Source organism: Pomacea canaliculata, linkage group LG6, assembly GCF_003073045.1.
Source record: "Pomacea canaliculata isolate SZHN2017 linkage group LG6, ASM307304v1, whole genome shotgun sequence".
Classification (NCBI taxonomy): Eukaryota; Metazoa; Mollusca; class Gastropoda; order Architaenioglossa; family Ampullariidae; genus Pomacea; species Pomacea canaliculata.
Window position 1 is genome coordinate 5441642 of NC_037595.1, and position 26625 is coordinate 5468266.

Here is a 26625-nt window from a genome sequence, read left to right on the forward strand (position 1 = left end):
GTCGTATAAAAGGACACATCAAGTGGATAATATAATGGAGTATAGCACGCGTTTAAAGATAGCGCGGATAAATACGTGAACTGTGAAGGGGAGACTACCCTAAACATCAGTCACGTGACTGCCAAGTGTCGAGAAGATGGAGTCTACCAACATAGAGACGTATGGGGACGGATTTTGACATGTACTTGCTACGAGTTATGTGTTGCCACAACCGGTAAAGATCCGCAGTTATTTTAAGCCCAACTGAGATGAAACAGTAAAATATTCCCAAGTATATTAATCGCAAGGCAGTATTGTATCAATTTTTGCTAATACTGTATTAGAACGTTACGCTGATAAAGTTGTCAACTAAGATTTACTTGAAACTGTGAGTGAGTGTCGACTAAATTACCAAGCTTATTATTATTATCATCATCACACGCAGAGTCCACACAAAACGAGAAGGAGGAAAGCCTTTACGTTTTGTCTTTACAGCTACATTCTTGGAAACTTTTTGTTAGTTTTTGCTTAGATACAGGCTATTGAACTCCATTGCATTAAATATTGAATGGTCATTGATAGAATCACGAGCACCGAAAACAGGAAAATAAACACGGAGTACAGCCAATATTTACTTTTTAAGATATATATATATGAACTTTTATTCAGAGTGCATTTCTTGGGTATCTGATCAAAACTAGCAATATGATAAAGATTGCATGGATTTAAGTAATGAATTATTAGTGTAACTAAAGCATTTAAAGTGTGTATTTTTTTAATCTTTAACTAAGCTAGAGTTATGTAGTTGACTACACAACAAAATCTTAGTGTAAATTTGACCTATATCTACAAGTAAATGATGAGGATAGGTCACTTAGGTGTAATGATTTATTTGTTGTGGATAGGGACATAAAATAGAAAGTAACAATAGATACTGTCAAATAAATGGAATATCCAAAACCTTGAGGTAAAGAATATAAAAAACTTGATGAAGGACCAAGGGAGCAGCAAGCATTATTTTCATAAAGGATAAGAGCCTTTCTCTCATTTATGAAACCACTAATCTGGCTTCTTCAACCATGCATTTGTTATTTACTTTGCTAAATCTTCATGTGCTGTCTCCTTGTAAGCAAAATATTTTAAAAGAAAAAAAAAGGAATTAATGTATAGGTTAGTAATATGTATTATTAAGATAAGATACAACTTTATTTATCACAGAGAGCAATTAGTAGCAACTCTGTTGGGAAATAGGGGTTAGAACCATACAGCACAACAACATCAGTTAACAATACCATAAGACATTCAGCCATAACTGCTTCACCAAATAGATGCCTATACAATCAGGATTCAGACTCCACATTCACATTCCACATTCATTTACATACAACCAATGAAGGACAACCTTAATGTTGGTTCAGCATGCAGATACACATCAGCTTGGCGGAAGTTGATGGAATGTTCCTGACAAGATATTATATATGCAAAAATAGCATACATTTCTTTTCTTTTTTTGTGCCTCTTAATAAGGACACAGTGTTATTTTGGAGAAAAACTTCAGTACAACAAACTGACTACAATGTTAGCTCATGACTCTCATTCAATCAGTAATTTGACAACAGATCCATAGACAGAAGTGAAAGGTTTAGAGTTCTTCAAGTCAGAACTGCAAGATATCTGCACTCTCTTATTCCAGCATCAATCCACATTTTTTTTATTGTTTGTTCTTAAGTATGTTTATATTTAATGTCATATTTTAGGTATCATGTAACATCTGGTGTATTATGTAATAGTGGCAAACAATTTCCTGGAAAGGATTAATAATGATGTTTTGTATTTGTATTTAGATATAAACTTTTATTTACTTTTTGCAGAGGCATACATTGATGTAAGAAGATGGAAAAATCTCAGAATATGAGAGAATGCTAGATTGAATAACGCTTGGTGGAGTAGTTGGCAGGTAAAAATTTTGGAAGTGAGCCTTATCCTGTTTGTCTTGTTCTTTATTTTATGGTCATGACAGGCTTTAATTTTGTCTTTAAACATAAACTTAGTTTCTCTAGCTTCAGTCTCCATGTTTAGCTATAACATAAAAGGATATTGTTTTCAAATAATATGTCTTGAAAAGTGATCTCAGACACAGACCTTGTTCCTATAATGTTATTCTTTGGAAACATTGCTCGCTACGTTGGTTACAGATGTTTGAGATGGATGAGCAGTAAGGAGTCTACAGGTTGCTGGTAGAAAAGAAAAATAAATCAGCAAAATGGCTGACAGTGAGCTTCAGATGCAAGTAGAGCAGCAGCAGCTGATGATCAACCAGCTGAAAGAGCTCATCCGCCTGAGAGATTCTGACCTTGACAAAAAGGAAAAAGAGTTGCATGTAAAAATACCTTTAATTTCTCCCATATAGTCTTAAGTAAAACCAAGCTAAATTTGTTTTTTTTTATATTAAAAAATACATCATTTTGTTCATTTATCACTGTGAGCATATTTCTTTGTTTCATCTAATTTATGTGCAAAACATAAAAATCATAAACTGCATATTATGTTATAGGTAAACTGCATGTTTGATGTATTGTTTCAATGGTTACATGAATATAGGCTGTTGATTCTGGTTGTGAACAGATATCACTTGTCAGTTTCAGTAAAGATTATCTGAGAAGGATATGTAACCATAATTTTGTCTTTAAACATAAACTTAGTTTCTCTAGCTTCAGTCTCCATGTTTAGCTATAACATAAAAGGATATTGTTTTCAAATAATATGTCTTGAAAAGTGATCTCAGACACAGACCTTGTTCCTATAATGTTATTCTTTGGAAACATTGCTCGCTACGTTGGTTACAGATGTTTGAGATGGATGAGCAGTAAGGAGTCTACAGGTTGCTGGTAGAAAAGAAAAATATTTAGTGGAACTAAATGCCAGAAGAAATTTAATTTGGATATGACTGTAATGCTTTGTATGTTAGTTGTTTTAGCAGCAAAATTTTACTTTTTCAGGATACAACCACCAAATTATCTAAAATGAAATTACAAAACAAAGCAAAACAGGCCAGAATGTCCAAAATGGAGGAATCTAAAAGAGAGCCAGTGGAGGAAAAGGTATTGCTATTGAAATTAGTTTCTCTTTCAGAGGAAATTGTTGATTTTTAAGGATTTGCAGTTTTTCAAGCATATAAGGGCTTGCGGTCCAGTTTTCTCATTTGGATGCTTAGCAGATCATGTTTGTGATATAGCTTTCCTCTCATTAAAAAAAAAGGGAAAGCACATATTTCTTAAGAAAATAATTTATTTCCTTAACACCCTGCAGTTTTCCTTGCCTCAGGCTTTGGAATTCATGCTTTTAAGTGTGAGAAATTTTTTCTTGTAGGCTGAACATTTACAGATTTATTTCAGCATCCAGTTTCAAAATATATCACTCATTTAAGAAGAAATAACTAAAGGGAAGAAACTATTGGTTCATTAAGGGATCATTTTTTACTTTAAAAATCCACCCAAATCAGGTCGTAACTGAGAGGGGTCTTAGCAGGGAAATCGATCAGTCTGCTTTTACTTCTAAGAACCATAGGTTCAAACACCTATAAATTCAAGTTCATTTATTTACATGTTGAAAATAAACTGCTTAAAACCATATCATAGTGCTTTTCTTGGTTGCTTTCACTCAGTCATGCTTACTTTTGTTTACTATACATGTATGCCATGGTAGATAAAGATGCTTTCTTAAAGTGGACTGTATTTTTTTTCAATGTGATTTCTGCAAAAAGTTGCAATAGAACACAAACTGTTGGCCACAAGAATTAACCTCTGCTATGACCATATGGACAACCATGACCATGTTAAGTCCGCATTGTCCAAACACCAACAGTCGAATTGACCTAAGTCGAGCCTAAATGAATGCCTGAGCAGTGACACATGTTTGATATTTATCAAATATGTCATACATATTTAAAATGATCTCCAAATTAAAAAATAAATAAAAACAAATGCTTCTTCAAAAAAAGAAAATATCATGTTCCATTGTGAGATTCTTTCTGTGAGTATGTACAGCCAAGCAGCTAGTTTTGTTTATTGCAGTGGTGCCTGAACTTGCTTGAACAATATATGGTTTTGTTTGTAATATTTGATGTTAATAACTACTTTTGTCATTGGTGATATATTCTATTTTTGGATTTGGGTTGTTGTAGTGTTACATGAGATGATACAATCAAGGTGGGGTCAGTTTGCAAAATGACCCGTGAAACAGTCTTTTTCTAAATTTACTTAATTAACCTATTCTGTTATAGGGAAAGCTTCTGCAAAAAGGTTGTAATACAACACGAATTATTGGCCGTAAGCTGTGTTGGAGAGGTAGTCATAATAGAGATGATGTTTATTTAGTGAAACATCCATGAAAAACTTTGGGCTGTGTCTATGTGAGAGTTGCAATATGGAACGTTTTAATGAGAAGATTTTTCTGTCTATATTTTATCTGTGTGAAGACTGAAACTGCTGAAATGCATAAAGAGGAAGCATCAGTATCTCAAGCCAGTCGTGCCAAAATGACATTGCTGAAAAAAAGGTTGGAAGAAAAGGATCGCATCATTAGCGAGAAGGATGAAGTCATCAAGACACGAGAGCAACAGGTGGAGGCGAAGGAGCGTGTTCTTGCCGAAAGAGATTCATTTATAAATAGTCTTAATGAGCAACTGGAAGAGAAAACCAAAATATTGGAGAACCTCCAGGCAGGCCGAAGTTTTGCATGTGGTGATGGTGATTCAGAGGTTAGTGGGGTTTTTTTTCATTCACATGCATGAATCTGTGTACATGTGCACACATTCATATACATTTTTTCTTGTGCTAAATGATTTAGCTCGTAGTAGAAAGAAATGGCCTAACAATAATTTTTAAAGCAACCACTCTGTTTAGTTTTAAATATCTGTATACCAGTTATTAGCATAAAACTAGTATTGTCTCACTCTTCCCTAATGTGGAAACTCAAACAAGCAAAATATCAGGACATTGTATTTTGCCCTTTTTCTGAAATAATTGAGCATTAGTATAAGTAAATTTTAAAAAATGTATTTTACAGCATATATTTCACCTCTTACCCAGATTTTTTTCCCAGAGATAAGAGAGAAAGGTATGGAAAAGTAAAAATCAGGACATGTGCAATGTTTTTAATACGCATAAACTGTTCTCTTATAATTGCAGACACAGGTGCAGGCGATGTTTGCTCAAATGGTGTACAAGGATCGCATGATCATGGAGCTGAATAATAAAATTCTGGAACAGGATCGGAAAGTGATGGATCTTCAAGAGCTTGCTGGTGAAAAGCAAGAGGTCATCAGAGGTCGAGATAAAGTAATTGAGGTAATTAAAGGAACAAGCTTTAAAAAACAGCAAAAAAAAGAAGTATTTTTAAATATATACCTATTAATTTTTCATTTTTCTTGGGAATAGTAGAGTTTCTCTATTACCATTTGATTCCTTTGCCTACTAGAGGCAATCCAGTGATGTAAAAGTTAAATGCCTGCCACCAAAAACAATGCAGATTGGCTGTCCTAGATTCCAGTCTTGTCTTGGACATTCTGTTTTTTCTTAGCATGTGACACTGGTTTATAATGCTGGCTTCCTTGCCATAAAGTAGCTCTACTTGCTGGCTTCATGTTGGCATAAAGCACCACTCCCCATCTTTTCTGAAGTCATCAAAATACACAGCTATATTGGATGTGTGAAGGACATTTGATCTCCCAAATAGTTTGCCAAATAAATTATACCCATTGTAAAGTATATGTTATAGATTATATAAATTACAAATTACATAAATTGTAAATATCTCATTTACTTAAAATAAAAACTCATACATGCATGTACACACACGCACACATATTCATGCGCAGTGCCAAAATAGCTAAATAACTGTGCATTTAGATGAATGTCAAAGGTTGTATAGTCGTTTATTTTTTCATCTTGCAGATCTTGCAGGCATCCATCAAAGAAAAGGAGCAGAGTTTTAATGATCATACAGCACTTATTGCCAAGCTGACTGCTAGGATTGAGAACAATGAAGAGGCCCATGACATGACAAGAGAAAACTTGCGGAAAGCAGAACATCTGCTGAAGTCAGAAACTGATCGATTTCATATCAAACTGACTGAAACCCAAAAGTATTTTGAAGAAATGCTGGCAGAGTTAGATTCTGAGTGTCAGCAGTTGAAGAACACTATCAGAGAGAAGGACAAAGAACTCACCACTCGGGAGAATGATCTTCGGGAAGTCATTGTCCGACATGAACAGGACATCCAGCGGATTATGTCCAAGGAAGAAGTCAATATTCAGGATGAGATCATTCGCATGTTTGAACAGAAGCTGAAAGACACTAATGATGTTCTTGAAGGCAAAGCCAGGGTGATAGAGGTTCTACAGAAAGAGTCAGCAGACAAGGAGAAGGAACTGCAAGAAAACAAAGATGCTCTTAAAATGCTTAGAGAAAAACTGCAGGTGTGTTGTTTCTTTGAGCTTAGCTGGTGACATAGCCTATGAGATAATAGCTTACATGTGCTCTTTAACCATTGAAGGTTGATTCCCTGACAGGGAGCTAGTACATACCTGCATTCAGATCACTTCACCAGTCAGTGAGCCACTGCAAAGCCAATTCAGCAGTGCAATTTGCTGTCTGCTCTTGAGCTATGTGCAGTGTTCCAACTTTACTTAAGGTTTGCCCATATACTGCGGGTCTTTCCATTCTTGCCCATCCCTTCAGGCTGTCACTCGCTTTGTTGACTTTCACTTGTATGAAAGTCAGATCTCCAGCCCTATCAGGATTTTATTTATCTGGGGAATGGGTTTCCTTACAGCAGGTAGGTCTGTCTGGTCCTGACCCAGGCATAGATGATTCAGAATGAAGCCTCCTCTTTTGTCCACAGCCCTTCCAAGTTGGCTTGGTTGGGGCTGCGCCTTCTGGGACTTCAGAATGCTGCATCTGACCCTTTTTCCCTAAGCCAGCTTTGGATGCATTGTCTCCAAATGTGCCTGCTGCAGTTCTGGAAGTGGCTGATAAGTCATTTTGAGGACTGAGTTCTTGTCTTGCAGCTTGCCATGTGCAGCTTTCACTGCTGGAATGACTGGCTACGGGTGGGAATGCTACTGCAACAAGAAACTGCAAAGTTTACCCTCTGACTCAATGCCAGCAAGACAGGGAAGCTCATCTTTCCCCTCCTTTTCTTCAGCCCCAGGCTTCTTGGTCTCCACAGGAGACATCAATCTTCTGAAAGTGCTTCAGCAGTAGACTGTGCTGCTGACCCACCAAGGAGTATTGCATCTGTTGGACAACTCCGCCCATGGTAGTGTGATATTTGCACAGAAAGGGGGACACTTTATCCCCCTCTCTCTCAGTCTTTAGGCCTGGAAGATTCTGTTTTGCTGCTGGGATCATGTGATTCGGCTCCAAGTCCTTCACATTCCTGGATACTTGAACATCCTTGCCAATGCCCTCAGCAGGAACACAGAGTGTTCACCTGACCAGTGAAGTGCTCCATATACCAGGCTTGTGCTGAGTTACTGTCATAGAGTCAACTTTCGATGGTTAAAAAGCAGATGATATCTATTTTTGTGTATGATCGTATCATCTGGCAGGTCTCAAAGAGAATTCATAATAACATTTTCTCTTTTTTTTTTTTTTCATCTTTGAATCAAAAGAGTACCCATGATTTTGCATTAACTCAGTAAACATATGTTAGCCATCAATATACATTGTTCGTGGACATATTTTCCAGAAAATGAACTGTCAACAGTAAGTGACAAAGTTAGATTCTTTTAAATATATATTGAAATTGATTTCTCCTATATAAATGCATTAGTACTTTGAAGGGTGTGTTAACAACATTGTCAGTGTGTTAAAATCTCAAGCAACAGAAGATACGACATTTTTGCTGCAGATTAAAATTTTTTTGCTCTCATAGGTGACATCAGAGCAGCTGATGCTTCTTCAGGCTAACTTTGTAGACAAGGAGAATGAATGGAGGGAAGAGAAGCATCGACTAGATGTTAAAATGCATGATGCTGCTGAGAAACATGAACTTGAGTTGTCTGAGAAGGAACTGCAGATTCAGACATTGAGGTCATCACTTCAGCAGTATGAGTATGCGTACAGTCAAGCAGCCATGCAGTACAGTGCTTTGCAGGTATTGTAAATAGATCATGCAGGAACATGCTTTATGTTTATTATTTTCCTTGAAATTGCATACTAACAAATTATTTAAAAGACTCCTGACAATTTTGAAAAGAATTTTTAGATTAAAAAAATAATAATAAGGATTGGAGGTCATCTAACAGTCATGACAAAAATTGTTGGTAAGTTTCCAGTGCCTGATGTAATTAAATAATAAAGGTACATTTATATAGCACAGTTTCCTAACTCCTTATTGCAATTAACAAAACTAAACAGAAATGGTTTGATTATCCTGAATTGATGTAATAAATATATCTGTGACTTATCCAGACAGGTAACCTGTTTTATCATGTTAACTGATGAAAGGCCTTTCTATAAAGAGCTTGTTGGTGTTGTGAATCCCTTCAGGAAAGGTATCAGCAAGCATTTGAATCTCAAGCAGTGCATCCAGCACAAGAGCTGGCAGCACCTCTTTTGACTTCTTCCCATGCTACTGGTGCGACCTCGGACAAAGATAATCTCCAGGAGATGTTGGACAGGTTGCAGAAGGAGCTCCAGGAGAAGACTGAGCAGCTAGAGGAAGCCAGAAAAATGGCTGAGGAGGGGGGTGGTAAGAGTGAGACAAAGATGCTGAAGTTGAAGGCACAGATGACATCCAAGATCAGAGCTCTGGAGAAAGAACTGCAGGAATTACGACAGGTGAACACCTAGGTTACAGTATTATGTTGTAAATATTTAATCCCCACTCTTTCCCCTCAAATGAAGGCTTGAACTTTGAATTATTGAATAGTTTGATTTTTCCTTTTAAAATGAACCATGTTGAAAAGAGAATAGACCTTTTATACAAGAGATTTTTTGGCTGCTTCAGCTTCTGAGGTTTGTCAGAACTTTGTCATCAGGTCTCCCAGCACAAACTGTTACTTATGAATGAAGAGAATTTTGTGAGGATATGAGATTTCGTGTCTGGATTGAAATGTTATCGTTAATGTGTTTTCCACTGTCTGCAAAAGATTATGTGACCACTAGTTCCTATTGTTTCTTGGATGTGTCTCTTCATAGTTCCAGCAAAAAAAACGGAGAGGTTAACTTACTGGCAGAATGGGGATGAGTTGCTTGAGTTTCTGTGCTCCCTGTTTATTTGTCAGTTTTTGGCCAATAGGGAGCAGACAGTTTGGTAGCTAGTAGGCTGAACTCCACAGTCATGTTATCTGTCATCGAAGACAGAAATTTTTCTATCAAAATAGTATTTTTTTATTGCCTTTTCTGCTGTTGTCTGTCCCCATGCTTTGTGTTGTAATGACTTTTCATATGCATGTTTCCTGTGAAAGAATTTTCCCCGCGATCTCTCTAGCTTTAGAACAGATCTTGGATGCTAGCTATATATGTGACCCTCTTTTGTTGTATGACTTAGGGAAGTGCCCTTGCTGATGAAGTGGTGCAGCTGAGAAATAAAATGGCAGAACTGGAGGATGAAAAGGGTAACCTGCAGCTCAGACTGGTTGATTTTGAAGAAACTAAAGCTTCTCTGAGTAAGTTGTGTGAATAGATTATAGACCTACCCCTAAGAGTTTTGTAAGACATTAGTCTCACACTGAGTGAGTTGTGTGGACAAATTTAAGACCTGGCCCTTCAAATTCTGCATTACAGTAGTTGCACCCTGAACTGAGAACCACATTAATGGTTCATCTAAATTCTTCAGACTTCCTGCTGGTACTGTCATGTAGCCCTTTAGTTGATTAGAACAGAGTCCGGAATAGGCATTCCTGTTGCTATAAACATTTTAGGAAGCTTTGTATGGCTCAAAGCAAATTTCTTATACATCTTGAGAACATATGTTTGACATTTGGCAGTGCATGATATTGGATTGTTTGATACTTTATTTAGCTAGTTGTAGATAGTTAGCAGTGTTGGTAGATATGTATGCCCCTTACTAGTGCTCCTTCTAGAGCAAAAATGATTTTGTGGAGCTCAGACTAGATTTGTGGCATGTATATAAGTGGATCAGTTCATTTGAGCTGCACCTTTCAGTGGAATGAGTTTTCCTGGGTGTTATTTAAAAACATTTTGAAAATTTTTTAGAGTTGGTAGGTTATTTTTTAAATTTCAGATGAGTAGATATGCATTGTTTCACATGTTCCTATTTGGGTTTCATGATTTGGAGTTCTTAACTCTCTCCTTACATAAAATGTTAGTGTTGTAGTTTGTCTTCCACAAATACTTTACACAGTAGGCAATTTTATTCTGCATCTTTTCTCCCTCAGCTGCAGATTGTTTTTAATTGTTTGTCTGGATATTTATTCACTGACTTAGCTTGTGAATGTGAATGTATGTGCACATGTAATCATCGTGTTCAAGATTTGCCAACATAAAACTGTGACATTTTTTTTTTTTAAAGCTTCAATGGAAAACCAGATTAAAGATTTGGAAGGCAGCCAAACACAGGCACAGCAAGAACAAGCTAAACTTGCTGCAGACATGGATGTTGTCATAGATGAGCGCAACAAGTACAGCCAGATTGTGGCGGACCTTCAAATACAAACAGTAAGTAAGGATTATAAAGTAATTGGAGGCTGTGGAAGGCTTGGCCTTTTAAGTATTTACCTCAAAGTAATGTAGATGAAGGCAGACAGATTGTTACCCGCTTCTATATTTAGAGAAGAGATATATTTAAGCCTTCAGCTCAGTGGAGCTCTCAGATTGGACATCTAAGGCATTTTTAATTGATTGTATCTGGTTGATTCCTTAAGGACACCTGTAACACCGCTGACTTTGTCAGTACCCATTGAGAAAAGAATTTCTAGTAAAGATTTCATGATCTAAGAACATAGTAAAACTTGATTTATTGCAGTCTTTTGATAATTATATTAATGTATCAAAAGTGTAAGTAAATAAAGTTTAGTCAGCATAGTTGTAGTTGATATTCTGAAACAGCCTTTTGTGTGTTTTTGCAGGAAAGCCTGATGGAACAGGTGAGTGCTCTCAAGAAGGAAGTCCAGTCCCTAGAGGCATCGAAGCAAGAGTTGCAGGGAGAAAAAGTTTCGTTAGAAGTCCGAATGGCAGAGCTGGAGGAACAGAGAGAAGGTGAGTTCATCAACAAGCACCAACAGATATAGGATTCTCATTGGAATGTCACCATGAGTCAGAAATGGTTAAAAAAAAAATCAAGATTGTTTAAATTTACTGAAATGAAATGTGAGAGAGTGAAAATGAGCTAGTATGGAACTAAAAGGAAAGAGTACTTATCTTAAATGCTGCATGCTATGTACTCTGGATATGAATGGAGTGTTATGTATTTGGCTGTTTATGGTAGCATTGAACTTTTGAATTATCCTTTGTTACAATTTTTCAGAGCTGGAAAAGGAGAAGGCAGAACTGTACAAAGAGATTGAAAAATGGCGAGAAAGAGTAGAATATGAGAAGCAGCCAAATATTGCTTTTGAAAAAGAGAATGAAGAAATGCGGTCAAAAGTAAGTTAAAGACATTGTAGTTTTTTCTTGGAGGCAGTCTTGAATACTCATGGAGTAATTTGTCAGTATCTGTAATAAGATAATGGCTGTTTCAACATTGTGACTGTTGGTTTTAAGCTCATTAGCTTTATATAAGTGAGTGATAAATTGTATTTTGGCATAAAGGGAAGACAAACTAAAAATAAAATAATAGCACTAGAAAGACAATAATCATTATGAAAGTATTTGTCTATGAGTTAGAAACAACTGTAGAAAAAAACAAAAAACTTACACATGCATTTTGAAACCATTATTTTTGATTCAGGTGGAAATACTTGATAAAAAGTTGCAAGAAGAGGAGGTTTTAAACAAGCAACAGAAGGAAGAGATAAACTACCTAACTGCTGAACTCCTTGCTTTGAAAAATGAACAGGTGGGACTTGGTGGTCTGTTGAGCATGTCAGATGTCCATGTTTTGTCTTAAGAAGAGTTTAAAATGCACTCAATCCCCCCCCCCCCAAAAAACCCTTTTATTGAGGTAATGATTTTGATAAAAGCTTAGACTGTTTTCCTGACACTGTTTTTTTAAATTTTGTGTTTCAGTCTGAACTGAAGTTGGAACATGACAAACTGAAATCAGAGTTAGAAGTTACCAAAGGGTCACTTGAAGATGCAAATGTTGAGGCCCAGAAGCTGCAGGGAGAAGTGCAAGAGCTGCTGACCAAGGTGACTAATGCAGAGATACAGCTGGAACAAACTCACAAAAAACATCAGACTGAGATGGAAGACCTTCAAATAATGTTGACGGAGACCCGTGAACAGCAGGAGGAGGTGACCACAGATCTTCAGAAGAAGCTCACCATGTATCAGGAGCAGGCACAAAGACTTCAGGGCGAGCTTGCTGAAAGAGCTTCCCTGGTCAGCAAGCTGGAACTGCAGGTGACGCAGATGGCCAGGGAGGCAGAGGTCTGCGGGAGGGACAGAGTGAGAGAGGAAAAGAGTTCGAGTCCAAGACCCGCTCCTTGCTGACTCAGCTATTGTCAGAGTTGGAATCAGAGCTGATGCATCAGCAGGAGCTGTCTGGAAAGTTTGAGGAAGAAGTTGCACGGCTAAACTATGAACTACAGGACAAGCAGCAAACGATAGACTCCCTAACTCTCAAATCCACAGACATGTCTTTGAAAATGGAGCAGCAGCAAACCAATCTGATTCAACAGGCCAGTGAACTTGCATCCCTCAGGGAGGAATTAAGGCTGCAGCAGGAAGAGTGTGCAGAACTCAAAAAGACTATTGCTTCACATGAATCACAGACAAAGAGTGAACTTACAGATAAGGAAAAGGAATTGTCCAGTCTGTCTGAAAAGTTGAATAGCATTTTTTCAGTTTTGGAAGAAGAAAAGGCCAAATTAAGAAAGTCAGAAGAGACCATAGTTGAACTGCAGACACAGCTTCAAAGCAAAGACTCAGAAGTTGAAGAGATGCAAAATTCCTTGGAACAAGTCCAGTCAGTATTGATGGAGAAGACTGCCATGTACACTGCTTTACAGAAAGACTTTGAAAGGTTAAAGCAGGAGAAAGAGTCTTTGGAAGGTGACCATCAGAGCAGTCAGGCTCAGTGTTCAGAGCTGCTGCAGACTCAGAAGCAGATGGAGCAGGAAGCGGAACTCCTAAAGGGAGATTTGGAAGAGAAGGCTGGAAAGCTGAATGCTCTTATGCAGTCTATGGATGACACCTCATCCAGCAACCTGGAAGTGCTGCAAGCAAAGGATCTGGTAATTCAGAGTTTAAAGACTGAAGTGGAGGAGTTGAAGTCAATCCTAGAGAAGCATCAAGAGTCAATTGTCTTACTGGAAACCTCTTTACAAGAAAAGGAGCAGTTGCTGCTGGAGAAGAAGGGGCAAGTGGAGCTGCTTTCGGCAGAGGTGAATAACCAACAAGAAAGTCGCTGTGGTTTGGAGAGCTGCTTGAGACATACAGAAGACAGGATGGCAGCAAAGGTGAGGAGCTTGTCTGAAACTAATCAACTTCTGTTACAGGAAAAAAACCAACTTTCTCTTTCTCTTGATGGCACCAAACAAGCTCTGTTTTCGCTTGAATCTCAGGCACTTTCTCTGAAAGAGTCCATGGACTCTTTGCAAACCTTGTTCGAGTCTAAATGTGCTGAGTGTCTCTCTTTGTCCGAAAAACTCAATGGCTTGCAGTCTTTGCACGAAGAGAAGGTAGAAGAATTATCTAAAGTAAAAGAACTGCTAACTAGCCTGCATGTAAGTTTGGAAGAAAAGCACATTGAGGTGTCTTCCCTTAAGGAGTCCCTCAAATCATCCAAGGATCTGCATGAAAAAGATGTAGAAAATTTAAATTTCAAACTTCATGAGCATGCTGGTCAGGTGCATGATCTGAATTCTTGCATGAACACTTATACCTCTGAAATAGCCTCTTTGAAGTTACAGCTAGTGGACATTAAGCAGGAGAAAGACGTGTTGCATGAAAAACATGTTGCTGTGTGTTCACAGCATGCAGAGGAGATCTCTAATCTAAAGCTGACATTGCAGAGTGCCTTAGATAAGAATAGCATCTCAGAAGCTGAGCAGCTGGTGGAAATTTCCTCTTTGCAGAAGCAACTGGAAAGTGCCTTGCATGATGTGACTAGCCTGCAAGAGAAGCTTGTTATCTGTGAGCAGCAGGAGGAGGTCAAAATCGGTTCGCTGATGTCCAAGCTGCACGACATCTCTCAGGAAAAAGAGACCTTGCATGGTGTACACATTGATCTTCAAACTGCTCACCAGTGCCTTGTCAGTCAGTTAGAGTCCCTCCAGCAGAAGCTACAGTCTAGTGAGCATGAACTGCATGATGCCTTAGCCTCCCTGGCCAGTCTGCAGCAACAAAGGCAGCAGGACCTGTCTTTTGTGTCTGTGCATTGTTCAGAAATTGTTCAGTGCTTATCTTCTCTTCCTGACTTCAAACCTACTGGTGAGATCAACATGGAGAATGTATCATTAACAGATATTTCTTGCATTGTGCACAATGTGGTTGCAAGTGTGAAGTCAAAGTCAGCTGATGACGAGAAAACCATTCAGGAGGAAAGGAGCAGATTTTCTCGGGTGTGTGCTGAACAACAGGAAAAGGTTTCTAGTCTTTTGCAAGAACTTAGTAACCAAAAGGTCTTAGCATTCGAAGAAAGTTCAGCTTTGCAGGCCCAGATACAGTCTTTAGGTCTGCAGTTGAAAGAGAGTGAAGAAAAAGTAAACAATCTGGTGCAGGAACTTGCAGATGAAAAAACCAAGTGCTGGGAGGAATGCTTATCGTTTAAGAAAGCCATTGAGTCCCTGGAGATTACTTTAGCTGAACAAGAGGCAAAAAACAAACAGCTGATGAATGACATTGCCCAAGAGAAAGATGCTGGGTCAGAGAAATGCTTATCATTACAGTCCACAATTAGCATGGTAGAAGATGAAATCAGTAATGTTAGAGAAACTTTGGCCAATGAACTTACTCAGAACAGAATTTTGCAGGAGACAGTTAAGACCTTGCAAGGCAGAATTAGAACTTTGGAAGATGACAACCAGGACCTTACTGGGAAACTGTCTGATGAGAAGGCCTCTTGCTGTGGTCTGCAGGCAAATGTTGAGTCTTTGCAGCAAATAGTAAATAGTCTGAACAGCACCATGGTTGAAGAACAGAGGACAGCTGCCACAAAGTATGAGAGCCTTGTGGCCTCTCTGCAAGAAAATCTGAAAGCACAGACAGAGTTATTGGAAATCAAGGAAAAGGATCAAGAGATGCTTGAGCAGCAGCTGAGAGAGTCAAGCAGCAAAATAATGCTGTTAGAAAAAGAGATGGGCGAATGCAGGTCTAAGACTGATGACCTTGAATGTGTCGTTTCGCAGCAGCATGCTGTTATCAGTGAAAAGAATGAGACGTTGGCTAAAATCATAGGTGTGAAAGATTCACTTGAGAATGAGAAGAAGGACTTGAAGCCATCATCAGCTCCCTGAGGGAGGGGTTGTTAAAGACTGAAGATGCCCAAAATAAGCTAGCTGTTGAAAAAGATGAGCTCCTGTTGGAAGTGTGCACATGGAAGGAGAAGTGCCAGGAAAGAGAAATGAGCTTGGCTGAGCTAAATGCTGTCTTAGCCAAGTCCAAAGATGAAGCCACACAGACCTTCGCATCTGTTCAAAACACTTTGACAGACCTGCGAGAAGAATTGACAGAAAGGATTTCCACTGCTGAAGACCTGGGGCAACAGTTGAAGAGTGTAGAAGCTGATCTGCAAGCCAGAACTCTTTTGTGCCAAAATCTAGAAGCCAAGCTTTCCTCTGAGAAGAAAGAAATAGGAAGTTTGAATGAACAGTGCAGTCTTTATGTTGAAACTATTAGTAGTCTGCAGATGCAGCTTGGTGTAATTGAGTCAGCACTCCAAGAAGCAGAAACAGAGAAAAATGCTTTGCAGTGTGAACAACATTCTTTTTACAAAAAGTACAGAAGTCTGAACTTTTGTATAAATGTGTTGAAAATTCATTAAATGTAGAAAGGTTAAAGTTACTGATACAGAGGACCAAGTAAGCAAGTTGAAATCTACTCTAGAAGAAGTTGTGAACCAGAGAGTGAGTGCAAGTGATGAAGTTGTGAGAATGCAAAAAGAAATGTATGAACTTGTTGGACAAGTGGCCGACACAACAAAAGCTCTGGAAGAAAAGGACTCAGCAATAGGTGACCTTCTGAGACAAGTTGAAGATTTGAAGTCCAGCATGTTGAACCTAAGGAAAGAGAAAGCTTTGCTGAAGGAACAGTTAGCAGCCCAACAAAATGTCTGTGAGGAGCTCAGTGTGCAGCTTCAAGACATGGAGCAGAAGACAACTGCTAGGCTGATGGAACTGGACACATTAGCTATAGAGAACAAGAGGCTGGAAGAAATTCTGCAGAAGGAAAAACAAAGTCACCTAGGGATGGTTCAGACTTTGGAGGAAACAATACAAAAACTGGTATCAGAAAATTCCACTCTCACAGAGAAGCTGACCAGTGCTCTGTCTCAAGTAGAGTCATTGCAATCAGAAGACTCTGTATTAAAATGTAAAATTTCTGAATTTGTTGTTGAGGATAGGAACCTCTGAGGTGGAAGTGTCAACTCTGTCTCAAGAGGCTTCACATCTCCAGTCCCAAGTCCAGTGTTTGGACGAAGAAAAAGCACGCTCGATAGAACAGATATCTCTTATTCTGAGCCAGTTAAAGGCAGTAGAAGAAGAGAAAAACTATCTGATTCAAGAAAAGACTTTTTTAAATCAACAGCTTGTTCAGGGGCGGGATCAAATAGCAGTCCTGGAAAAGGAGAAGAGTTCTGTTTTTCAAGAACTGTCAGCACTACAAACGGAACTTTCTGAAGTAAAGACAGAGAATGCCTTTCTCCATGCCCATCAACAGGAAAGTCAAACTAGAGAAGCTGAGTTACAGGAGCAGTTACATGAAAAGGCGACAGTACTTGAGATTCTGGCAGAAGAGTACCAGAATCTTTCAGATAAAGATTGTGTGACTGAGATTTCTTTTCAGAAATCTTTGAAGAAAATCAAAACCCTGATGGACATGGTTGCTGCCACTTTAGAAGAAAAAGATGTCTTGTCAGAAGTGGTGTCAAGTAAACAAGCTGATCTGCAGGAAAAGAAATTGGAAATCGAAGCCCTGCTTCAAAAATTACAGGAAAGAGAAGTAAAAATGCAGCAACTTGAACACTGCCTGAAAGAAGAGCGTGGTGTAGTTTTGAAGTAACAAGGAAGAATGAAGTTGGTCAGGAGGTAGTTCTGCACTTAGAGGCAGAGCTGAAAGCAGTTCAAGACCAGCTGCAGTCAGTCTGTGAAGAGAGCCAGAGCAGACTTCAGCAGATAGAGTCCTTGCAGACTGAACTGGAAACTGCCATGAGAGTAAACTATGAAAATGTTGACAACATAGAGAGGCTTCAGGCAGAAATACAGCATCTGTCTGAAATGCTGGATCTTACAAGAACTGAGAATCAGGCAAGAACAGAAGAAGTGCAGAAACTCACAGCAGAACTTGAAAAAGCTTTAAATGAACTTGGAGAATCAGCACAAGCGAGTAGCTTAAACCTGGGCAGACTGCAGGAGTGTGAGGCTCACTTGGAGAAGACAGTTGATCATCTTGGGAAAGTTAATGGTGAAAATGAGGCCCATTTGCAACGGATCCATTGCCTTGAGAAGGAGCTAGAGGAAGTGAAGGGGCAGCTTCGATGTGTGACTGATGAAAACCAAAACAGTCTGGGGCAGATGCAGTGTCTGGAAGCCGAACTGACAATATTACAGAAAAAAGTGTTAGAATTCAATGATGAAAGGGAGCAACTCAAAAAGACACTTAACACCACAACAAGCGATCTTAAGACTCAGTTAAGAGAAAGTGATGAACACCTACAGAGTGCTGAAGAAACTATCAGTAGATTAAGAGCAGGTAGTGACATTCAATCTGCAAAGCTGCTAGAAATAGAGAGAAGTTTGGATGCTGAAAAAGAAAGAAATGTTCTTCTGTTAGAAGAAAGAAATAGACTTAAAGCACAGCTATGTCATGTCACCGAAGAGAAAGACATTCAGCAGAAATCTTTCTTTGACACATATGAATTGATGAAAGAGAGACTTGAGGAAGCAGTTTCTGAAAAGGAGTCCCTGTCATCAAAATTATGCCATCAACTAAAGGAATCTCTGATTGTGAAGACAGAGTTGTTGTCGGTCCAGAAGAATTTGAAAAATGCAGAAGCTACTTTGCAGAAGACAGCAGAAGAGAAAGATGTGTATGTCAAGACAATTTCAAAGCAACTAAAAGATATGGCAGGCACAGCAGAGAGGCTGAAAGATGAAATTGATGAAAAGGAGCAACAGCTAGCAGACATGGTACATGAGTTGGGAGTCTGCAAGGCGAAGCTGGAGGAAAAGTCTTTACTCATAGAAGAAAATCTCAGAGCAAAAGATTACGTGATGAAGCTTCTTGAAGACGATAAAGCTGAGCTAGCTGTTTTCACAGCTCAGAACATTCAGCTTCAGGAAAATCTTTCCTGTGAGCATCAGAAAAACGACTACCTTCGCAGGGAACTTGCATTGAAAAGTGAAACATGCTGTGTGGTAGAACAGGATTTGCAGTCTCAGACCATGAAATTGAAAGACTTAGAGTCCGTTATTACTGAAAGGAACCAATCTCTTTCACAGCTTCAACAAAAGGTTGATGCATCTTTGGAGGATGTTCATCATCTTACATTGCAGCTTGAAGAAAGAGACATCTTGGTGAAGAGGCTTCAGGCAGACCTGCAGAGCACTTCAACAGAACTCAAGGACACTCAACAAGAGCTGCAGTTATCCTTTGAAAGCAACAGAGAGGCAGAAGACTCAAGGGCAGAGCTCAACAGCATGAATGAGAATCTCCGAGGAAAGCTGAAAGAAATTGATGTATTACAAGAACAGGTGCAGACTTCCCAAGAGTCTCTTGCTGTTATTCAAGAAGAAGTAGCTGATAAAACCTCGAGACTTTTTGAGCTGCAGGAGAGTAATAGACTGCTGAAGGAAGAAATTGCAGGACTAAAGGAAGTGAACGTGTCACTGGAAGTTGAAGTCGAGTCCAAAAATGAGATTGAGATTTCTCTTGGAAAACAGCTGTCTGAGCTTCAGGAAGAGCGTGCTATTCTTGTCCCATCATTGCAGCAGCAAATTCAGACCATGGCATCAGAACTAGAGAAAGTCAGGCTGGAGGTGGAAAAACTTAGGGCAGAAGCCAGTCATCAGTCTGAAGAAATCAGTCACCTGAGGAAAACTCTTCAGGAGAGAAACCTACAGATCTCTATATTTACTGACAGTGACATACTGCTTCAGGATGCTTTAGACTCTAACCGTAGTCAACTTGCATCTGCACTACATAAGGAAAAACGACTTAAAGAAACACTTGAGTACCAAGATCATCTGCTTGAAGCCAAGGAGCTGATCATACAAAGTCTGACACAGGATGTTGAGAAACAAAAAGACAGACTATTACAATTAGCGGCAGCAGAAAACAAACTGTCAGAAAGTGTAAGTCAGTGCAAAGCAGAGCTAGTTGCGAAGGAGGAAAACATTCAGCACCTTTGTGATGACCTGGAAAAGGCTACTACAGCCATAAGAGCAGGGAGCAAGAACTGGAAATGCTGTCCAGCCAGTATAAAGATAGCCAATTCACTGTTGCAGAACAAGAAAGAGAAATCAACCACCTCAGGATTGTTTGTGATGAGACGTCATCACAGATTGATAATACCCGTGGTTTGTTAGAAGAAACAGCTTCCTCCAGAGATCAAACGGCTCAAGCCTTGGCAGAACGTACAGAACAGTTACAGGCTGTGGAGCAGAAGCTGCATGCTTTGGAAGAGCACAGTCAGCAGATGGAGGAGGATCTTACCAATTTCAAGACTCTGCTCAAGGACAAGAAGAGAAGAACCAGATGGATCTTACCAGCCTGACCCGTTTGCAGACTGATAAAAATGACCTTGAGGTGGCCTTGAGTGCCATGACTCGTAAGACAGCGGAACTTGAAGCAAGTTTGGAAGATTTGGAGAAAAAATGTTGTGCATCTGATAAGAGTGTTGTGGAAATAAAGGCAGTGTTACAAAATGAGAGAGAAAAAATTGCTGACTTGGAGGCAAGTTCTTCTGAACTTCTTAGCCTACAGCAGGACTTGCAGGCTAATTTGTCTGCGACTGAGAAGCTACTTGCTTCAGCCAATCAGAACTTAGAAAGAAGTTTTATGGAGAAAGATGAAGTGAAAAAGGAAAATGAGAAACTTCTGAATTCCTTGGAAGACAGAGAAATTGTGATCTTACAGACAAAGGAACGGATGACATCATTGGAACAGCACCTAGCAGCTGTAAAGAGTGAAATGTGTGAGAGAGAAAATACTGTGACCAATTCCCAATTCCCAGCTAGAGAACACCATTTTGGAAAAGGACACCATTGTCCAGAAGATGGAAGCTGAACGTGATGTGCTTAAACAAGAGCTGGAAGAAAAGGACCTGATCTTGAAGGAACAAGAGATGAAGCTTGGTGACCTGAAGCTTGAACTTTTGCAGTCCATGGAACAACAAAGTGCTTTAACTGCACAGAATGACCAGTTGATCAAGGACCTGCGGAGCGTTGTGAAAGAGAAGGAAGACATACAGGAACAGTTATCCCAGCTCAAGCATCAAAGAAATGAGAGAGAAGAGAAGATACAGGAGATGGAGAGGCAGTTGAAGTCAGGCCACCAGCATGTGGAGACTGTTCAGACAGAGCTGGGTGAAGCCATTGCTGAGCTTACACGCAAAGGATCGGAGCTTCAGTACATCAAAGAGCAGTGGGATAGTTTGCAGAAGGAGAGCAATGATGGCTCTAGGCGCATTGAGGATCTGGAGAATGTTGTGGAGCAGCTCCAAAATATGGCAGCCAGGCTGAAAGAGGAGAAACAATTGAATGATCAGACCCTCACGTCCAACCTGGAAAAGGTCAACACTGCCCTCTTTGAAGAGAGAACCAAAACAGGCAAGATTCAAAAGGAGATGCGGGAGCTGAAGAGTGCCTTACAGGCAGTGAAGAGCAAGTTTATGAAAATAAAAGGTGAAAAGAATCACATAGAAGGTGAGCTTCTTGTTAATGTAAAGTCCAGCAAGGCTGATTTGGAAAAGCTTAGGAACACTTTAGGGGAAACACAGGCTGGGATGATTTTGAACAAAACTACCATAGACCAGCTGAAGGCTGACTTGGAAGTGTGCAAAGAAGGTAGAGAGGAGTCCAAACAAATGCTGTTTCAGGTGAAAACAGACTTGCAAGAGCACATGGATAAGAGAAAGAAGACAGGTGAAGACCAAGCAGCCATCAACCAAAGTCTCAGTGAAACCAGAGTGGCAATTGAGTTTCTCCGCCATTCCATCCTCAACATTGACAGCTCTTCCAGAACCAGCATTTCAAACTTTGAAGATCTGTTGCTTCAGGTTAAAGAAGAAAGAAATTCCAGAGAATCCCTTAGTGAGCAAGTTTTACTTGCAAGTACTGCTTTCACAACTTTGAAATCTAACCTGGAACAGGTGCTTGAGCAGATCTGTAAAGAGCAAAGCCATTTGTCAGAAAGCAAGAGTGTTGTTAATGACCTTGATGAAAATACAGTCTGAGCTGCAAAACCAAAATGAGTCCTTGGGATCTGACCTCAGCAAGATGGCAGAGAAGCTCAGTGCTGTGGAGTCAAGGGTTCAGAAGTACATTGATGCCATGGTGGACTTAGAACAGCAGGTCTGCGGCTTCATAGAAGATAAAACGAAAGCCAGGGAAGAGAGGGACCTTGAGTGTACCAAACTGCGAGAAGAAATGAACAATATAAGGGAGCAGATTACAGAGGACTGTGCCAAGAAAGAGGATGAACTGTCCATTTGGAAGACCCATTCTGAAACACTGACAACACTGCTAGAGGAAGCAAGGACTGGGCTTGAAGCAGTCCAGAAAGAGAACCATGTCCTACAAGCAGAGATGCAGCAGCTTAAAAAGAACCACTTGGACCATGAGGCAGAACTGCAGGAAGAACAAGAGGCACTTAAACTCATCCAACAAGAGAAAGATGAACTCACTACTTTGAGCAGATCTCTGAAAGATGCCAATGCTGTTTTGCATCAAGAGCTAGACAAAGCTCATGCTGAGTATGAGCAGCTCAAGCTAGACAACGATAGTCTTGTGTCAAAAGAACATCAGACTGCTGAAGAACTACAGCAACTTAAGGAAGACAGCAGTCGTCTTCAAGAACAATGTGCCTTGCAAAAGTACTTACATGAGAGCTTTCTCCCAGGCAGGAGAAAAAAGCAAGCAGATAGAAAGTTTGCTTTCGGAGGTCCATACTCTTCAAGAGCATGAGAAGGACCTCATTGAAACAAATACTGAGCTTAAGAAACAGGCTGAGGAGATGGCAAACAGGGGATTGCATCAAGCTTCAGAACTTGCAACACTGCAGCTCCAATTGCAGATGATGGTTGTACATATTACAGAGAAAGAATCTCTGGCCATTTCAAGCTCTTCAGCAGCAACCAAACTGTCAGATGAAGTGTCTAGGCTGAAGACCCGGTGTGCAGGACTTGCCAGTGAGTTGCAGGAAAACATAAATATAAAGGAACAAATTGAAGTGCAGCTACTTCAAGAGAAGGCAGAAACAAGTCAGCTGAAGAACATCCTGGAGCAGAAGATGTCTGATGCTGACCTCCTTCTGAAGAAAAGCCACGAGGAACTGAAAACAAAGAAAGAAGACTTTGAATCTGTCATTGCTGAGAAAACGAGGCTGCAGGAAGAGCTGAAGGAGATAAGGGAAGCCCACCAAGATCAGGCTGATTTGCAAGCAGTTGTGACAGCTTCTGCCAGTGAGATAGTTGAGCTGAATAGCAAAGTAAGTAGTTTACAAGAAGAAAAAGGCCAGTTGATCAGCCAGTGTTCTAGCCTCCAACAAGTTTGTGGGACTTTGCAAGAAGATAAAGATACCTTAATTTCTCAAAAGGCTAAGTTGTTGCAGGATGGGGCTGAGAGCAACAGAGCACACCAGGATCTGTTGGAAAAGCTTGAGAGGTGTGAAGAAGCGAATAAAATTTTAATGCAAGAACATAGAAGTTTAAAATGTGACTTGGATGAGAGAACTTCCCAGTTTGTTGCTTTGCAAGCCATCTGTAAAGACCTGCAAGAAGCTGTAGATGCCAGGGCAGCTGCTGAAGAAATTCATCATTGCCAGATCGAGAAGCTTACTGCTTTGAAAAATAGTCTACAAAACATAGTAGAACTACACAAGAAGACAGTGGCAAACAGCTCCATAGGCTGGAAGAAGAAAGGAAGCTGTTAGTTGAGAAGGTAATTTCCTTAGAAGAGCAGCACAAAGTTATTGTGGATGACAATGCCAGGCTGGCTGTCCAGATTAATGATAAGAATGTAGAAATAAACACACTTGTAGAGAGATTTCAGAGTTCGCAGGACAGACTTCAAGAAACTGAGGCAGAATGTAGGGACATCAAGTCGATTCTTCTTGAGAAAAACAACTTGATTCTGGACCTGGAAGCCAGATTTAAGATGGCAGAGAGCGAACTTGAACAGCTTCATGAACAGTACGCTATAGCAAACAGTGCACACAAGCATTTTTTCAGGCTAGAGAAACAGTACGCAGCTTTGGATACCATTTCCACTGAAAGCAAGGTTTGTCTCAACAATACATTGATGGCACTTGCCGAGGTTCTTCAGATAGTGAAGGAATTGGGTGTGGTGGTGTACAGCATGGATGAAAAGGCCAAAACAGGGGAAAGCTGTCTGGAAGTCTTTGATGGATGTAGTTCAGATTTGGATTACACGAGTATGGTGAAGATTCATGAGTTCAAAGTAGCTTTTGATTATCTGCAGTCAGAAAAAGTTCAGAAGCTAAAAGCTTTGTCTGATGGCGTTCACAGAGTGGTGCAGGAGAAGCTGATGCTAGAGAAAGAGCAGGCAAAACTGCTGAAGCTTCTAGAGGAAACAATTGACGAGAAGGACTTGACTGACCAGCAAATGCTGGATACCCAGACTGTATGCCAGACCCTTCAGGAGGAGATTGGGCAGCTGACGCAAGAGCTGGAGGAGGTCAAGGTGATTGTGGTTGGCAAAGAATCCCACCTTGAGAAAGTGCAGGAGGTGAAAAAGGGCTTTGAATCTGACTTCCAGCAGTTTCGAAGCACTTTAACATCTCTTATGGAAGAGAAACAACAACTCTGCAATGAAAATGAACATCTGATGACCAAACTTGTGGATTTTCAAGCCATCCTTGATCTTGAGAAAGATTTCCACCTTACTCAGATTAAGAATTTGGAGGAAGAGATAAAGGTGTTGCAAGACAATGCTCATAAAGATACAATTTTTAGGGAAGAAATGTCGCAACAGAAAGCCAGATTAGAAAATGAATTGTCTGATTTGCAGAGGCGTCTAGAAATAGAGAAACAAGAGCAAGCAGCCAGAACTGATGCCCAGAATGAAAAGATGAAAGATCTGCAGTCTTCACTCAATGAAAAGGTGTCTAGCCATTTGCTGGTAAACCAACAGCTGGAGGACTTGACATCTCAGTTAGCAGCCATGCAGGATGAGTTAGTGATAAGTAATGATAAGAATGAGTCTTTACAGTCTATTCACAGAAAATTGATAAGATATTCCCATGACACCGAGAAGAGAATTCAAGGTCTTGCTGAACAGTTGACTCTAGAACGTCAAACTATTAAGAGTTTAAATTCAGCTCTTTATAATAAAGAGACAGCCCTTTTGCAAGAACAAGAAAAAGTGTTAGATTTAGAACAGTCCCTTCTTGAAAGAACCGATGAAGTAGAATCCAGAGATAAAGAATTAGAAGCACAGTTCCAGAAAATGCTTGTGTTTAAAGAAAATATCCTTGAACTGAATTATGCTGATGAGGAGAAGAGGAGCGAGCTGGAGACCCTGAGGGCTCATATGGATGAGGCTTTGGACAAAGTTCATAACCTGCAAAGTGAGAGGGATGAGATGGAAGAGAGGCTTTTAGATTCTCAGGTGTATGTGCAGCGAAGTGAACTGAGGCTTGAGCAACTGGAAAGCCTTGTGCAGAATCTTGAGGCTGAAGTTCATGAATGGAAGAAGAAGTTCCAAGAAACCAGAGATGTGTTAATCAGCTCTGAGTCACATTTCCACACATGCCAGACAGAAAATAATGACCTTGCATCACAGTTGCTATCTGTTGAAGTGGAGTTGAAAGAAAAGCAGAAGGAAGTTTCTGGCTTGATGGAGCAATTAGAGAGGATGGAATTCAATCTGGCCAACAAAAACTGCCTTGAGGAAGATCTTCAGGTACTGAGAACTGAATTACAGGAGTGCAGGAAGAACCTGGACTTGGTAGTTGCAGAATGTAGTGATTTAAAACAAAATCTAAATGAGTCAGAGGCACAGGAGTTAAGGTTGCAGCAGAGTATTGAAGAGAAAGATGATATAATTAACGGTTTGACTGCAGAAGCCATGAGTTTGAGTAGGACAAAGACAGACCTTGAAGCTTGCTTACAGTTTGCTAACGAAAATGTCATAGCTTTGAAGGGGGAACTTGAGATGAGGGATGAAGCTCTTGTTGATAAAAGAGTTGAAATAGATGATTTAGCAAATCAAATGCATTCTTTAAGAGCTGAATTGACAAAAGAAATAGAGACAAGAAATTGTAGAATAGATGATTTGGAAAAGAAACTTGAGGGCATTGGTGCGGAGTTGACACCTTCTCTGGGTACCCAGGATGAATCGCCACTCAAGGACCAGCAGGAGGTGGTGGTGGAAGCAGTTGGCCTGGCAAGTAAACCCCAAAAAGAAGCTGTGCAGGAAGCAATTTTGACTGAGCAGCAGGAGTTCTCCCATCAACAGAAAGATACTCTGAACGTTTCAGTTTCGTTACTTACAGATCGTCTACATTCATTAGAAACAGAGAACATGCGCCTCCAGGAGCTTCTTCAGAAGAAGGAGAAGATCATTCAAGGTCTTCACCTCAAGAAAAGACATACAGCAGCAAAGAACCAGCACCTTGCATTACTGCAGACTACAGAGTCGGTCAAGCAAGTCCAGCAAGAGGAAGGAGCAGTGGTAGATCACACAACAACCCTTAACGTTGCTGGTGTTCAGTCATCCGCAGCAGCTTCTGACCTCATCTCAGAGTCACATGCTTCCACACTGCTGTCTGAGAATACTGTAGGGAGTCAGCATACAGGTGAGGCTTTACAGAAACTGCTAAAGGAGAACCAGTACCTCGTCATTGAAAGGGATACAATGAAGGAGATATGTGATGAAAAGGATGCAGAGATCATCCAGCTTCAGACGAGGTTTTTTGATGCAGAATATCATTGGAAAGAAATGGTAGCAGCAAAAGAGAGGGAAATAGTCCGACTCTTAAAACAATTTCAGGAAGAAGAAGACGTGTCTCAAGATCTACAGAAAAAGAAGGAGATTTTGGAGCAGGATTCAGCAGATACAAATACAAAGCTTCTTCTCATCTCAGAGGAAGCTGGATTCCATGAAACAACAG

The 26625-nt window shown here is 39.9% G+C and overlaps 2 protein-coding genes across 2 annotated transcripts in view; both read left to right on the forward strand.

Annotated features, from left to right (window-relative positions):
* The first annotated feature begins 82 nt into the window (after window positions 1-82).
* The window catches only part of LOC112566008 (nesprin-1-like), a 47328-nt gene continuing 20785 nt past the window's right edge, over window positions 83-26625 (forward strand). The window contains 25 exon segments of the mRNA XM_025241931.1: window positions 83-214; window positions 1851-1936; window positions 2175-2359; window positions 2979-3080; window positions 4457-4738; window positions 5169-5327; window positions 5934-6458; window positions 7919-8140; window positions 8536-8826; window positions 9539-9656; window positions 10523-10668; window positions 11079-11208; window positions 11477-11595; window positions 11900-12007; window positions 12178-12538; window positions 12541-15557; window positions 15560-16084; window positions 16176-16607; window positions 16861-17203; window positions 17332-19810; window positions 19905-20397; window positions 20492-21721; window positions 21771-22246; window positions 22368-23352; window positions 23355-26624. Coding sequence (XP_025097716.1) covers window positions 2243-2359; window positions 2979-3080; window positions 4457-4738; window positions 5169-5327; window positions 5934-6458; window positions 7919-8140; window positions 8536-8826; window positions 9539-9656; window positions 10523-10668; window positions 11079-11208; window positions 11477-11595; window positions 11900-12007; window positions 12178-12538; window positions 12541-15557; window positions 15560-16084; window positions 16176-16607; window positions 16861-17203; window positions 17332-19810; window positions 19905-20397; window positions 20492-21721; window positions 21771-22246; window positions 22368-23352; window positions 23355-26624 — 15930 coding nt within the window. The 5' untranslated portion in view covers window positions 83-214; window positions 1851-1936; window positions 2175-2242.
* Window positions 16063-16836, forward strand: LOC112565549. The gene has a single exon (XM_025241041.1). It carries the CDS (start codon window positions 16206-16208, stop codon window positions 16683-16685), a length of 480 nt encoding a protein of 159 aa, XP_025096826.1. The 5' UTR covers window positions 16063-16205; the 3' UTR covers window positions 16686-16836.

What these genes read in the sequence shown, in the direction of transcription:
- LOC112565549 (XM_025241041.1), top strand. Translation starts at nt 16,206, where the DNA reads ATGCAAAAAGAAATGTATGAACTTGTTGGACAAGTGGCCGACACAACA.